The sequence below is a fragment of the Poecilia reticulata genome, linkage group LG14 (genome assembly GCF_000633615.1).
Source record: "Poecilia reticulata strain Guanapo linkage group LG14, Guppy_female_1.0+MT, whole genome shotgun sequence".
NCBI classification, from domain to species: domain Eukaryota; kingdom Metazoa; phylum Chordata; class Actinopteri; order Cyprinodontiformes; family Poeciliidae; genus Poecilia; species Poecilia reticulata.
The window spans coordinates 5,620,108-5,637,183 of record NC_024344.1 but is presented as its reverse complement, the minus strand read 5'-3'; the positions used below and the strand labels follow the sequence as shown (position 1 = coordinate 5,637,183).

The window sequence follows — 17,076 nt, the reverse complement described above, 5'->3', positions numbered from 1 at the left end:
TGTTGCAAATTGGCGCTGGCAGATAGGAGCTTAATTCTTATTATCAGAAGAGTGCTATGAGTCCTCCACTGTTACATTTACAAGCTTCCAGTCCTGTCTGCTCTGCTTCTCACTATTGAAGCACCACATCAGACATCAGACTGCTCTTGAGTTTAATGCAACAATGCACCTAATTTTTTATCGGATAAATTTGGACTTAAAATGAATAAAAAATTAAAAGTTACGATATTTTTTGCAAAAAATAAAAGTAGAAGCATGATTATTTATTCTCTTTACAGAAGTGGATGTGGAGAGTCTGAACCCCTCACCATTAACATCAATCAGCTGACACATTACCCCTATAACTTAATTCCTTTCTAAGATAGTATTTCTTTGCGTCACATGAGTGAGCTGTGAAAATAGATCACTCTGGCACAACCAAATCCCCCCAAGAGAGGCCCATTGATTAGATTAAAAAGCTGTCTTGGAAATGCATAGTGTTTGTTGCCAGGATCTTCTCTGAGACTTATTAATGGGAGTATTTGTCTTATCCTTCACTGAAGATGTGGATATTTATCCTTCAATTCTGCTGGATGTCTGGATGATTGGCTTTTAATAATCTCACAAATGTTCCTGCTTTTACTTAGATTCCATGGAGGTCTCTGTGAATTTCAAGAACTTTTATGGACATTTTTCACTTTTCTACAACCTTTCTTCAGTTTTTTTTTCACACAGTTGTAGTTCACAATAATTAAATCAATTTCCATGACAAAAATGAAAAAAGGTGAAATCCATATATTTTATTCACTATCTGATTTATATGACAAAGGTTGTTTGTAATTATTTTTAAAAAATACTTCCATGCTTGTCAAACCAGTGGACATATTTTGACTTCTTTATTTTATATACTTTTAATATATATTCATTTTATTTGTGTAAAATATGCTGATATTCACCCTTTAATGAGCTCCATAATTACCATGTGAGTAGAGATAAGAATCTGTCAGTGGCACACTTGAACTTGTTGTTTCAGAATCACAAGGCGCCCTGTGGTTGTTTTTCCCTTCTTTTTGACAGCTTTGTTTAATTCAAACACCATTACATCAGGAAGGAGCAAAATGTAAAGTGAGCATAGTCATGCTTTCCTGATTCACAGCCTTTGGCTTTGTTTTCCACATTCCAATGCAAAACCTTAACTGCTCAGTGTCCCATTTTCTTTCAGCATTATCTAAATGTTTGTGATGTTGTGGGATGGCATGTGAAAACCAGCAGGGAGGCTCGAAATAGAGCTCAGTGAAAACTAAAAGTGGCACAGATACTGAGCTCTTGCAGATGCTATTGTTGCATGTTTTATCAATGTGCTGATGGTGGCTGCTTCCTTTTAATGAGACCAACAGATACGCATAACGCAGAGGAGTGGGTTCTGGTTTCATCTCCTTTCTCCACAATTATCATAACTTCACATCTTGCGGTTTGCGCGCCTCCTGGTCCGTGCTTGGGCACATGCCAGGGCTGTTTGATGTTCATGATTTGAAGTCCGTCCTCCTCCCACGTGGAAAGCAGAGTCTATGCTGTGGCTTATTAGATCATCCTCCTCTGCGAAATGCGAAGACTCTCAAGAATGGCCCTGTGCCACCTGACAAAGTGAAGACTATTGGGGTAAACCATACCAGTAATTAGTGTCTCCATGATAAAGTGACTTCTAAACGTTATTTATTTTTATTTTTTTTTTCATTTAAATGGTCTTAAATATTTTTTTTTGGATGTTGCTCAGGGTTTTCCATTTCGTCTGGGACGCCTGTCTGTGATCCATGTCTTACCTTTTCACTTTACCTGTCTGGCTGTCAGTATAATCTCTGTATGAAGAAGATCCAATGGTAAGCCATTCAATACAATCTATTTAAGTTTAATTTTATGTCACAAAAAATAAAGGAAGCAAACAACATGTCCTGGAAAGAGGTGACAAGCAAGAGAAGGATTCAGGAGTGATTGCATACATTTGTCTCGGTTGGCAATTATATGCTTGCAATAAAAGGTTCCTGCAGGCAAAAATTAGAGAAAGTAGATTAAAGAATGAAACTTAACAGACAAATTATAGGAAAAGGTAAAGTCTAACCGTATAAGACAGACTAATAAATGGCTAACTTTGCAGCATGAACACTAATGGAAACCAGGTTGATTTATTTTTATTTCTAAATTGTATTTACAGCAGAACTAGAATTCAAGATACACTACATTGAGAATGCTATATAATCAAGACAATAAATGAAAAAAATGGATATATGCAAAAAAAACCTTAAAAGCTTACATTGAATATCAAGAGCAAAGGGCTCAAGTACCTGTTTTATCCCCCTTTCTCTCTCTCTGGACATGTATGAGTTTTACTGAAGAACATAAATTACAAACTTCTATATTTTAGTATTACAGACAAATATATTTGATCTTTTATACAGATGTAGCAGGGAGAGCTGAGTGAGTGGCAGCAGCAGCAATGTGGTCCTTCTTTAGACTCTTATGTGACAGTGAAGAGAGCTTTATTAAAACCGTGTCGGGAAAAGAAACTGTCATTCTGGGTGGATGTGTTCACTCATTACGCCTCCTACTGAGGAGACGAGAGCAGAAATGTCATGTACAGAGTGGGTGGGGTCTTGGATGGTGTCTACCTTGTCCTTGTTTCTTCTCTTGTAAACGTCTGTGATGGGTAAGCAAATTTCACCTCCTGCTGCAGTTCACGTTGCTGTAGCAGTGTTCAGCTATGACACCACACAGTGATGCTAGAGGTCAGACTGCTTCCCACAACACGCCTCCAGAAGGAGATGATGGTTCCTGTGATCACCCATTCCCCCTACAGGTCTCTCAGGAAACACAGCCACTAACGAGCCTTTTTGATGATGAGCTGTTATTTCACCAAAGGTTGTTGGTGAGGTATTTCCTTAGGTATTTGACACAGCTAAATCACCTGAGAGGTTTCAGGATGTTTCCCTCCCATGAGAAACTATGATGAGCAGTTTGTCAATGCCTGCATTAAAGTTGCTTTCCAGGAACAAAATAATTTTTTTTTAAATTAGGTCACATTTTTTGAGGAGTATTGGGGTGTTCACTCAGAAGTCAGTTTGCAAAAGTCTTCACAACCAAAACTCCAGTGGGATTTTTCTCTTCAGACGTTTTCTGTGTGAAAAAAATCCATCAGGAAAAGGCCGAAAAAAAAAAAAAAAAAACAGGAAATGAGCCCAAATGCTTCCTTAATTAGGTTGTTTTGTCTGTGTAAACATTGGAGCACAGCTCTCCTACCTGCTGCTCCATAGCCTTATGATGCACCGCAAAGGCTCTCTGGAACTTTAAGACATTAAATAGGAAGGCTAAATATAAATTATTTCTCCATCAATGGGTCATGTGCAGTTTTTGGAATTGTGTACATTTTCAGCAAAGGCAATAGACAGAAAAAAAAACAGAAGAAAAGTCTAAGCTTGACTGTTGTGCTATGCATTTAACAGACCTAGTTCCATAGTTAACTAGAAAACCAACAATTAAACTGACTAACTTTGATTAACCCTCATATTGTTTATTCAATAAATATTAGAAAATATATTACAAAGGTATCTTTATGTCTCTGACTTACTAACTTTGTCTGGCAGTGGTACCTGGAGAGCAGCATTTTAATGCAGGAAATAATGGGATGAAGTTTATTTGGTGTGCAATAAACTTTTTTATGGATGCAACTTTTTTAGCTGAAGTAAGAAAAATACTTTGTAGTTATCCGACAAATTAAACCTTGAAAAAGTTCAAAAAGCCAGCACCCTTGATAAAATGTGGGCGCATTAGTGCACTTCATAGGGAATTTGTGAATCTGCGAAGACGCCATTAATGCTGAATAAAATTTGCAGGTTAGAGCCACTGAACAGTGACATTTACCACCATCCTGCATGATAACATCAGACCATTTTCTGAATATATTAAAGCAGAGGGTCTTTATAATAAAATAAACCGGTGCAGTCTGGATCAGTCAAAATCTGGAGCTTTGAAGTCCAAAATTACTTCAAGGGAGCCCCCAATCTGCTGAACAGCTGAAATCTTTTTACCAAACAACAAGGGATAAAACATTTTCCCATTTTAAACTAGCACAGCTGGATTTCTAGCTATTGAATTCATGCAGAACAACAGAAGTTGTGAGGCACAATATTCACCTGCCACAACCTTGTTTTTTGGGGGTTTTTTTTAAGAAAATTTACTTAGATCTGGTTCTAAATCAAATTATGGTTTCTTGAAGCTGGGACTTTTCATTTTTACAGTTGTTGTCACACCTCAAAACCATTTTTCACAGTTTCCCTATAGCTTTTCGAAGCAGCAGAGAAAACCTGATATCTTTCAAGCTGTTTTAAAATTCATCTTGGTAATGTTTCCTCACTGGAACTCTGACCTCTTCTTTCCATCTGTCATGAGTCTGCCTCGAGTTAAAATCCTTACCCATCTCACATTTCTCTGAATAACTTCCCTTTCTTTTCTACCAGTGAATCAGATTATTATCTGATTCACTGGTAGTGAATCAGATACTTTTAATTGACCTTCAATTAAAAGTATCAAAAGGGGCCAACTCACTGCTACCCTCTTGTTTCCCTGAATGACATGAATAGCTATAAGTTGGAGGAGATTTTCTCTGAGCATGTTTTCCTCTGAAATATGAGAAATACAGAACTTTCTGTTTAATTGGGAACTGCACTCCTAATAACCATTTTAATATGGAGGACATTTTTCGGTAACACTGAATTTGAAGGTGTGTGCATAGACTGACATGACACTGTCAAAAACATGAACCTGTCATGAACATAAAGAAGTCTTTATGAATGTTTATGACAGTTGTTATGAAGTGTCATTCTGTAAATAATGACACTTTTAATGGAAAGTTGCTCTAAAAGTTGCATTGAAGGTCCATTAAAAATGCCAGCTTTGCATTATTTTATAATTGATCAAAATCATGCAAAGTTGGCACTTTTAATGGACTTTTAATGCAACTTTTAGAGCAACTTTGCATTAAAAGTGTCATTATTTACCGAATTACTTCATGACAACTGTCATAAACATTCATAAAGACTTCTTTATGTTCATGACAGATGTTATGTCATATTTATGACAGTGTCATGTCAGTCTTATGCACACCCCTTCAAATAAAGTGTTACCCATTTTTCTCATCTTGTTGGCCAAAGATATGCCCTGAGAAAGTATTTTCTCCCGTAAGAAGTTCTATTTTGGGTTTTGCGTTACATTTAAAATATTCAGAAAACCACACACAATTTATTATCAAAGGCAACCTAAGTGTCTTGTCAAATGGTGAAATGCTAAAAAGCATAGTACAAACATTTATTAAATGTTTAAGGAAGAACTTGACAGACAAAAAGAAGTACCCTAAAGGATCTCAAAAACCAAGATAAATAAATTCTAGAATATATAAAGTTGTACACATCTGCCAGCCTAGAAAGAGTAACAAAGCCATTATCCACAAATGGAGAAAACATTGAAGAGTGGTGAACCTTCCTGCAAGTTGCCTTCCCACTAAAAATACCCAAAGAATGCACTAATGACCTGTCCCAGAGGTCACAAAACAACTCAGATCAGATTAACTGGCTTCACAGTCTACGGCCTCGTGTGCTGCTTGAAAAGTTTCTGTTGACATGTGTGTGAGAGTGAGGGATTTTTTTTTCCTCCTCTCTCCTGAAAGGTTCCCCCTATCTTATTGGACAAGCAGTTTTCTGACTTCACCCCTGACATCACTCCCATCATTCTCGCTGCACACACCAATAACTATGAAATTATCAAGCTTCTGGTGCAGAAAGGTGTGTCTATGCCACAGCCACACGAGGTAAGTGAAATAAGTATCTTTGAATCATGTTGGAAACTGTATATTTGATCTATTATACATACCAACTGTATCGTTAAGGTGGAATTTCTTGCAAAATTTGCAGATGAATTAAAAGGCCAGTAGCACGCTGCAATGTCTAAATATTACAGACATTACAGTGCTTAGCAGATTTGATTAATTCAGTGCTTGCTTTGCTACACGGGGACATGATCCATGACTAAACACAGGGAAGCCTCATTAAAATGTGTCCACGATTTGTTTGATCTTGCAGGTGCGCTGCAACTGTGTGGAGTGTGTGTCTAGTTCAGACGTGGACAGCCTGCGGCACTCTCGGTCTCGCCTCAACATCTACAAAGCGCTGTCGAGTCCCTCTCTAATTGCGCTCTCCAGCGAAGATCCCTTTCTCACTGCATTCAGGCTCAGCTGGGAGCTGCAGGAGCTCAGCAAGGTGAGGGGAGGAGAGAGACACCTGTTTGCTGAGCTGAGACACGCGGTACTAAAATTAGACTTTAAAGACCTGAAATATTGGCAGCATGCTCATTAATTAACCATGTGTCCCTTTCCGAATCACATTATCTGACAAACAATTGCCTGTGAATTTTATTTTTGGAAGGCACTGCGATAAATTTGCTGTTACTGAAGTAAAAGCATATGAAAAGAAATGCATACCACACTTTTCAATTTTGTATTTCTTAGCAAAAAATGTTTAAGAGCCATGCTGTGTTGGTTTATCACATGAAGTCCCAAAATAATGCTGTGGTGCTTTATATTGGGACTTGTGAAAATGTGAAAAAAGGGTTCAAAATCATGTTAGAGCTGACGGATTTAATAAGAACAAGTCAAATGTTTTAAAGTGGTGAGGATAAGCAGGTGGATTAGAAACATTGCAGTGACAGAAGCAGGGTTAATTAATGCATTTAAAAATGTGCATTTATTAACAAAGACTATGAATAGATAATTTTCTGGAACAAAAGCTCATTTGTAATTTTAAAGTACTGATTTTTTTTACAAGACTTACCAGTGCTTGAAGAGGAAATTTACATCTAAAATATAACTGATTTTAATTAATGTGGTTGAAGGAAATCAATTTTCCATTCCAAAGAACACAGAATTAAAGTTTAAGTTGCTATCAATCCTTCAAGTTCCTTTTTAATTTGTTTTTATGTTAACCTATATTAGTTTTTATTTTGGATCATATTGGTATTTTGCATTTATTGCGCATCTGGCTTTTTCAGGTGGAGAATGAGTTCAAATCTGAGTATGAGGAGCTGTCTCAGCAGTGTAAACAGTTTGCTAAAGACTTGCTGGACCAAACAAGGAGCTCCAGAGAGCTGGAAATGATCCTGAACTACAGAGACGATGCCAACTTACTGGAAGAGGAGGGCAACAACGACCTTGCAAGACTCAGACTAGCAATCAAGTACCATCAAAAAGAGGTATGCTGAAACATAAAACTGTTAATGGTAAGAATGGAGACTTTTCTTTTTGGTTGACCTGGGTGATTTATTTTATAGTACGGATCAAAACAAGCTTCAGGGAACGGAACAAAGTGACAACAGAAGTGATAGCTTGTTTAGGACAGATGCTTATTTTAGCATCAATGTAGAACAATTTATAGGAATAAATTAGGACATCCACACATTTAGTTGCACTTGAAATGGCTAAAATTGCACATGGTCATAAAAGATCAGGTGGAACATCTTTAATCATCATTTTGGAGTTTGTTTCCTCTTTTTAAATCTCACAGATTTAGCTTAGTGTTCTCCTGACAGTTGACCTGAGGTGCACACCTTGATAAGATCAAAGAGCTTTCTGGGACCTTCAGTAAAATAATTGTTGCAGCTTATGAGTCTAGTTGAAAATCTTAGTTTACAGAGGTCCAAAATCAATTTCAAATCAGACACCCCATAAAGTGGAGAGCATTCAACACATCTAAAAACAGCTGCCAAGCAAGTTGAGCCAATGAGCAGACTGCAAGATTGTTTGGACAGTAGGGTAGGAGCCATCTTTGGCAAACAACAAAAACAAACAGCATTATAGGAAAAGTATCTCATTTGGTGGGCCTCACCAGTTCATCATCATAGACTCAATCATAGATTCTGCTAAGCAACAGAAGGCACTTGCGGCGCTTGGACCTTCTGTAAAACATTAAAGCCGATGCTGAACTGACCTCTGCAGCATGACAATGTTCCAAAGTATATCCTACATCCAGTGTGAGAATTAAGAAATGGAAACTTCTGGGTCAATTTAAAAACCAGGTGTTGATCTCATTGCACTGTGGGATGGCTAAGGTGTGGATAAAAGAAATGCCTCAAACATCTCCCATTTAAAATAGAAGTTCAAAGTGTCCTCAGACTGATGTCAGAGTCTGGTTGATGACTACAAGAAGTGTCTCATTTCAGCTAAAGAGGTCAGACTAGTAATTAAGGTGTGTAGTTCCCCAACCTTTTCTTCGTCTACATAATGTTTTTTATTGTTTTTAAGTTTTACTTTGTAAAAATCCAATTAAATCACTATCTTTTCCATGGATATAACGTTGACCAAACATTGAAATACAATGTTTTAAGAACATGATTATTTAAAGAGCTGAAGAGGTGACATACTTTTTTTTTACCGGACTGTATGTCAAACCACAACTGTCTTTCATGTTCAATTTAACAATGAGAAAAGGCTAAAACAAAATAAATTCTGAAAGTGAAAAAACATTAAAACTTATTGCACAGTAAGTGATAGAGTGGTGCCTTAAAAAACTGTGCTTAACAATCAAGTGGAGGATAAAGTTTATTCTCTAAATTTGTACTTTACATGTTAATTACATTGAAAGTGAAAGATCTTTTGCATGGTACCTTGCTATTAATGCACGGGTTCTGATTGTCCACAGTATAAAGGAGGATGGATGTGGAAAGCAGAATTCTTGATGCACTTACAAAGTTAGGGGACGGCTGAAGGCAATAAAATGTGCTAAATGGATATTCTAGTGCAGAAAAGTTCAGCTGAATATAAAGGTGAAGCAAAAATGATGAAGAAGCAAGAACATTACTCCCAGGGGCAATTTGAATTTCACTTTGCTTTGCTTTCCTGGGAGCTCTGTCTGGCTGACAGACCAGATGCACTTTTTGGAGGAGTCTTAATTTACGACTGTTTCTTCCACATTATTTTGCATAATTAACATGTGCCGCACACATTCACAGAAGCACACACACACTTGAAGATGAGTGCAGTTACTGACAAAAAGAAATTAATTGGCACATGTGCAGGTGGTCGTGATGGAAGACAATGCCCTGTCATCCTAATGGATCTCTTGACAAATATCTCTGTTTAAGGCAATAAAGCTCTTCTGCAAATTGCTAGGAGACTTTTTCCCTGGTACCTGGCACAAATGTGTCGGGCGAGTATTAATGACAGTGTTGTGTTCAAGACCACCTAACCCGAGACCAAGACAAGACCAAGACCAGAGAGTATCGAGACCGAGACAAGACCAAGACTTTTAGGGTCCGAGACCAAGTCAAGACCAAGACCGAGGGAAGTCGAGACCGAGTCAAGACCAGCGCCGMGCTCTACACGATATAACATGTGAAATATGATCAAAATTACTTCTCAAATTGATCTGAAAGATCCATATTCCCATTAAAACACATAGATATTAAATACTTAATAAATTTAACTAATATCAAATTTAACAAACTCTTTGTTCTGCTTTGCTTCCATCTCTGTGCAAAGCAGAACAAAGAGTTTTGTCTGCGGTGGTCTTGTGCCATCCCTAAAAAATAACGCCTTGGGTGTTTACCCATGTTGCTCATGTCAGAAACCACCACTGTCTGCACCATTAAACATAGCAATTGAGACAATGCCCTGACGCTCAACTATGAACACTGACCAAGGAACAACAAGCAAGAAGTAGATGTATGTATGCCAGTGGTTCCCAAACATTTTGTCCTGCGCCCCCCCAGTGGTTTCCAAACATTTTCTGCCACCCCCCCTACAAATAGCTGTGTGGTTGAACGATGTGTTTTTGAGGGGGGGGGATCGTCATATTTGGTTTCATCAAACTAAACAGTTTCTCCCGCAGGGCTTTGGGATTCTTTTTTCTTTTTTTCCATCTCACTTGAAACCTTGATCTCCTTACTCCTTAATAATGCTGGCTAAATTGATCAAGAACCTATTAATGTTTTAAAAACAAACAAAAATGCAGGTTTTTGCAGTTTTTGATGTTTTCATAGAATATTTGCGTTAATTTCCACAACAGAGTAGAACTGAAAGTACAACTCATATTTAGATCAATGTTTCTTTATTATTAGGTTGGAAACTTTGTGCTTCTTTCATGTCATTTCCCTTACATCAGTGGTTCCCAAACTTTTTCTCCTGGGCCCCCCCATGGTTTCCAAACTATTTCAGAGGAATAACAGAGACTTGGCCGTTCTAAGGTAAAAACCCAGCGCATACAGCGTTCATGTTTTTTTGTTTTTCTTTTTCATCCAGACGGCTTCCCRCGCCCCCCCCCCCCCCTGCAATGGCACGGCGCCCCCTCTAGGGGATGCGCCCCACAGTTTGGGAACCTCTGATGTATGCTATTCTGACAGCGTATGGTAATCTGATAGGCTCTCAGTGACACTCCAGTCCTATCTAATAAGTAAAGACCCGTGCAGAAGAATCGTACTGCTCCTGAATGTTGCATCACTACATTCCAGCCTTTTGGACACAGCTTTGCCTCATATGTGCGACAAGTCAGTCGCACATATGCAACTGACTTGTCGCATATGTAACAAGTCAGTCACATATTATTGTGCGGAGGTGTTCCTCCGCACAATAATTCAGAGCAGTGAGTGACAACTTTTTTTCATCACAATGCTTATGTGTTTTTACAGCTAGCTTTGCTAACATCACGTCAACGGAGCTTACCTTCTTTGAGCTACTTTTCTAAGTGACGAAAAAAGTTAGACGTAGTCGGTGGGGAATCCATCGGATTTCTTCTGATTTTTGCAGCTTTATTCTATTACTGACGATTAGACAGATCTTCTGCCGCTGAGAGAAAAACACTGTGCATGTCTTGGAGCGCGTGCGAGTGAAAGGTGAGGGGGGGAGTAACATAAACACGTAATTGGGAAGTCACTTTATTTGTTGGATTTTTATCGGTGTGTTTTGCATCCACTGAAAATAAAGATGTTAACAAATAAACTGGATAGTATGCTRCATGTTTAGTGATATTTTCACAGTTGCGGTCTCGACTGGTCTTGAAATAAAATGCCGAGTCCTCAGCGCCCGAGACCGAGACAAGACCGAGACCATCAAAAACTGGTCTCGAGACCAAGACCGAGCTCGAGCACTACAACACTGATTAATGACATTAAATATGTGCAAGTATATGTACACTTGGAGCATGTTGTGGAATTACTAATTTTGCACCAGGATTATTTTTGCTGTCTGTGTTGATGCAACTTACTTTTAGTTGAGCTTACCGCATATTTCAGTACAGTTCCAGTTGTGTGTGCAAAAAACAAAAAGATTTTCTTCTGTTTCACATGAAAAATGCATATTTCCTTTGTATTCTCCTGCTGAAGAAGGCAGTTTGTGGAGCATGAATGGCTTTGATCTCAGAAATACTGAATGAACTAAAAAATAGCCTAAAGGCAACATTTTGTGCAGCTGTTTCCTGACAACAATATCATCTGTGTGCATAACCTCCTTTAACCCCCAACACTCTTTGACACACACTGAAGAAAGGTCCTCCTACAGATTTTCTTGTTCCTTCAACACCTCATATACCCAGCAAATAGGGGGTTTGGCCCTCTGACACATCAAGGGCGGACACTTAGTCGGGCTTAAATAGGCTCATTTATTCTTGCAAAGAGCATTTCCCCTCCCTTTTTGATCTTTTGTCTTGTCTTTCACCAATTTCCCAGGCAAATATAGAAACACTTATAATTGGCATGACTCAGCCTGAATGTGGGATATTTATTTTATATTGCAGCTGCTTTATAAGTGTGGCAGTGATCATGACTGACCCTCCTCAAAATGGACATTGGTGCCTTGCTCTGTGTGCACTGAGGACACAGAATGGAGTTATTTTGTATTTGTCATCACATTTATGTTTACTTTTTTGTTAATTTTACTGCTGGTTTGATCCTGGGGTTTAGAAAGGCATTTCATAATTATGTGAAGACAAATCTCCACATGAGTAACTAAGCTCACACAACACTCTGTGCTTTCTTTCAGCAGGAGGTCAAATCACATAAATATTATTGCATCCATTCCCCAACATGCTTAAGGGTTTTTCCGTGGATTGGTTATTGTTACACAAGCAAAGGTGGCTGGTGAGCATTCAAAAATCCAAGTAGGAATAAAATTAGTTTTCTATTTAATGCCTAAAATAACCAGAGGCACTGAGAAGAATGCGATCAGTATTGTATGCTGTAGTTTAATGTTGCCCTCTTGTGATTTTTTATAAAAACTGCAATTAAGTGTTTCAGCATTTTAAAAGCTCCTTTAGACAAGAATTATGGAACCATTAAAGCTAGGTTAGTGTTAGGGTTTTGTTGCCGAGCATTTCCTGATAACAAATCAGTGATCCCAGTAAAGATCTAAAATACAAGTGAAATGAAGTTCAGAACATATTTTTAAATTTCCATTATTCGGTGATTAATATTAACCTCATCAGTTCTGATAAATGAATTGGATTTTTTCAGCATCAGAATCCTTTTTTGACCAAGATTGTGTTCACAAAGGGATTTGCATTTTAAATTCAAAATTGCATTTACAGTGTATGGACGTAAACTATAAACATTAAACTTTACGGGGAAATAAAATGAGGATAAATGAACAATATGTATTTATAGATATGTACACTGACCATTTTTACTGAATGCTCAGTGTACATATAGTGTACATTCAGTAAAAATGTACACTGAATGTACATTTTTATTGTACGTTCATTACAGTAAAATCTAAAATGGAAGGTTTTAGATTCTACAAATCTAAAACCTTCTATTACATTATAAACGAATATACGGTATACCTATTTGTGATTGTCCTTGAAAACATTTCAATCTACATTTTTAAGGTCATACTGTTTACCTTGTAAGACTGTGCAGTCAAGACGAGCAGTGTCCAAAAGTTGGGGCTACTGAGAAATGTTCATGCAGTGTGAAGAAACTCGCATAATTTACTTATGAAAACACAGATGCACACACATCTCAATTTTCACTGAGTGTTGAAAAGTCCTTATTGTGAAGTTATACTGAACTAGTAGTCCTTCATGCCACAGAATGTGGGTTTAGTAATTATAAATTTTAATCATAGAAATGTATAAGTAATTTAGCCTGAAGAGTTTTACAAAACAAATCTTGTTGAGTCGCAGTGAACAAAAGTCTTGATGGAGAGAAAAGGAGAAAGAAATGTGAAGATTCACACTAATTTCAGTTTTAAAGAGTGTGGACTCTGCGAGTCCCCAGCAATGAATTCATACTGAAGTGTCTTTTTGTGTTCAAACTAGAAAATGTTCCTAAAAGGTTAAATACTAAAAAGTTTCCAGATGCATGCATTTCAAGGACATTTTTTACTCATTTTCACAGTGACCAAAATCCTTCATCTAATAAAGTAGCATTATTATGCATTTTCCATGCACATAGAGCCATTTCATACTCAGAATAGTTGAATTTACCTAATACTCCCCCTTTAAGAGGTAATATGCAACTCCAAAAAGCATGAAGAAACTGAAGCATGTACATTATAATTTTAACAAAAATGTATTTCATAATAACTTATTTATACTAACTTATGCATGTTCATTTTCAAAATGAATACACCTGGCTTTCATCTATATCTCTATGGTAGATCTTTGGAAATAAAAAAAAGAAGTTATTTTCACTGTTTGTCTTTAAAAGTGAAGTAAGAAGGTTTAGACAGACTATGTCTGGAGAGCTGCAGGTAAACCTGTCCTCACTAAGTTGAAAGCATCTGCACTTACACAGCAAAAGCACTTTTTTGTGAGCACTTACAGACAGGCGACAGTCGAGAGGTGCTTTGCGAAGAGGCGGTTTTTCAACTGGACTTGAGTTGTGTGAAACAGCCACCTCAGGCAAATATTACACTTTACTGCAGCAAGCCTTTCTAAGTGACTGTGACAGGCAAAAGAAAGGTTGCTATCACATTGATGTCTGCCTTGTTTAGACTTTCTGGGAACAGAAGATTTTTAGAGCTGAAATGGAAAAGTAGTTCTCTCTCTATTCAAAACCTCCTCCCTTCATGGTATGATTACTGTTTACTGAGTCATTTCAGGTTGATATAGTTGGATCAAATCATTAATTATATCAGTCTACATAAAATCTACCTTGGACAATTTCCCTGTCTATCTAGAATCTGAAACACACTTGTCCACATTTGTCAGAAATTGGCAAGAATTGATACACCTAAGTCCGAAATGCTAACTGTAGCCTGTAACTTACACTGGAATTGCATTTAAGTCCAAGTCAATTCTGACGTCTAGGTTTTCCTGACTAGAACTTGGTCTCTGAAGACTATTCAGACTTGAGCTCTCATAAACAATCTGTCTTATGTATGGAGCTAAAAGTGCAAGTGTACTTTTAGCTCCACTAAATGGTTGTTGTTCTCTCTAAATTGTTGAAGTGTATGCAGATAACTGATTACTATGGTAATGTTATGTGGGGCATTTATGGCTGCTGCTTAATGTTTCATGGCAGAAACATTGAAGGAGTTGATAGCTGATTTATACCTTTTTTATTTTTACTGAACAAGCATTTGCAGTCAAACTTAAACAGAATTGCAGATATTTTTTTCTGTTTAGGGTTGTGTTACATTTATTAGCCAATGAGGGGTGTTAATGATTCATTAAAAAAAAGCATGTTCTTGATGGCCACACATCAACTGTCAAGCTGAGTTCTGTATTAAATTACTTCATTTGGTTTAAAAACAAAATATCTTGTGGAAAACATATTTTACCTTTTGCAAGAAATTTAGCAACAAATCACTTAAAACAAGTATTCATGTATACCTTCTATTTTTCCCTTAAACATAGTTTTCATATTACATTTTTAGTTAAAAAAATCACTAATCATTTATTTTTTAAATAATTCATCGCAGTTAAAGGTTAATGGTAGATTATTTTTATATAGTACAGCTGTGCAGTGCTGTAGGCAGACTACATGATTTTCATTGAGTGTGGGAATATTCTGGTGATTATAGACTTGAGACTTGATGTGAAAAAGTGACTTATGAAAATGTCTAAGCATCTGAAAATCAACCATATCATTATAAACTCAGATTCACTTTTGCCACCGACACTTACCATAGTGTTTAAATCAGAAGAAATACAGCTGTTTTTTAAAGATGCAGTACACAATTTTATTTAATAACTTTCTGACCTAAAGGTCTTCATTACAAGAGTCGGCTGCCTCTTGTGGTGCACGTTAATGAGCTTTTTATGTGACTTATGTAAAAGGAGATGTGTGATTAAAAAAAACCAGCTGGTCTTTCCTTGTTTTTTTATTTCTTTTCATCTTAAAATTTGTCTTCCTGTAGACTGCATATAGTCTCATTTGTTCATAAAATGTGTGTGCTCTCAAAGACCATTTCTCCCTTTCCGTGTCATGGTTTGCACCAGTATTGTTGCTGAAGCAGAGGAACATAAGCCTCATGCCCCAACTAGATAAGGGGGTCTGTGGTTCCCATGGAAACAAAGCTGCAGAATTAATGAATTGGAAACCACCAGGGTTCGTCAACCCTTTGATATAAATACCCAGCATACTATTTTATAATATTGTATGCATCTATATAAATGCTTGCATATATGTATTTTAGCCCATGTAGGACACATGCAGTACCTTTAGAAATGACTGTCTACCTTTTGTTTCTGATTCATAATAAGATTTAAACCCATATCAAGAAGACATTTAATTTCAAATCTTTTACTTTGTAGTCATGCGTTTAAGGCATTGCTACACAACAAGCAAGTAAACAAAAGAAACTGACATATCTTTAGCCTTTGAAAAAAAAATTGTATGTTCCTGTGGATGAGTACATACACTTCTGTGAGCAGAGATTATATTTACAGAAAGTGGAGATTCCAGCTTCATTTATCTGAATAGTGCAACATTTTTAAATTTGAATGTGGATGACCAGCACTTCACTGTTTTCACTTCACTCACACTTCCCACTCCGTCATTTGTTGCTCAAGTTTGCTACAGTTGCTAATTTTGGCACACGAATACTAGTTCATTATATTATGGGAAATCAGGAAAAACAACCTAGGAGAGAAAGCGCTCTCATTACAGGCTTACATCCTGCAGTCTTACGTTTGGCATAATGTATAAAAAAAAAATCCTGAGACAATTTTTCATGTCTGTAAATGAGAACCAAAAAATTTTTAATTTAATTCTTATAACCCTCCCGTCTTTTCTCATTTGTGTTAGTTCGTGGCTCAGCCAAACTGTCAGCAGCTCCTGGCCTCGAGGTGGTATGATGAGTTTCCCGGGTGGAGGCGGCGCCACTGGGCAGGAAAATTCATCACCTGTGTCTTTATTGGCCTCCTCTATCCTGTTTTTGCCCTTTGTTACCTCATCGCACCCAAGAGTCGCTATGGCCTCTTCATCCGCAAGCCCTTCATCAAGTTTATCTGCCACACTGCATCGTACCTGACCTTTCTGTTCCTGCTGCTGCTTGCCTCCCAGCATATTGTCACTACAGAACAAGACAGGCAGGACCGACAGGGCCCTCCGCCAACCACTGTAGAGTGGATGATACTACCATGGGTGCTGGGTGAGTATTGTATAGACCAGTGGTTCTTAACCTGGGTTCGATCGAATCCCAGGGCTTCGGTGAGTCGGTCTCAGGGGTTCGGCGGAACCCCTATTTTGTCAATTTTATGTCTTTTCCTAGGATTTATTTGGGCTTCTGTCGCGGAAGTAAAGACACGCTTGTGTAAAGTCGTGATGACGCGCCCCACTTTGCCATCACTTGCTGCAGAGGATCACGTTACATTGCTTAGCCAATCAGAGCTGCGGAGGAGCCCTGATTGAAGGAGCTCCACTCTCAGCATAGATTTGAACTTGTGTCTTTAATTACGTCAGCAAAACTCAGTTTTTACCAAATTCTATAGTCTAAATCTGCTCCTTAGTCGCATCTTTTCGAGGTTGCTACTGCCTCTAGTGGCGTGGGGGTGGTAACGCAACTAATATAATTACATTACTAAATCAGAATACCACAAAGTATTCTTTGTGTTGAGGGGATGT

At 37.6% G+C, this 17,076-nt stretch overlaps 1 protein-coding gene across 1 annotated transcript in view; it reads left to right on the top strand.

Moving 5' to 3' along the window:
* trpc4a (transient receptor potential cation channel, subfamily C, member 4a) overlaps nt 1-17,076 on the top strand; it is a 33,578-nt gene that overhangs the window by 7,540 nt on the left and 8,962 nt on the right. The window contains exons 4-7 of the mRNA XM_008427276.2: nt 5,693-5,833; nt 6,105-6,281; nt 7,069-7,269; nt 16,258-16,603. Coding sequence (XP_008425498.1) covers nt 5,693-5,833; nt 6,105-6,281; nt 7,069-7,269; nt 16,258-16,603 — 865 coding nt within the window. The remainder of the gene's footprint in view (nt 1-5,692; nt 5,834-6,104; nt 6,282-7,068; nt 7,270-16,257; nt 16,604-17,076) is intronic.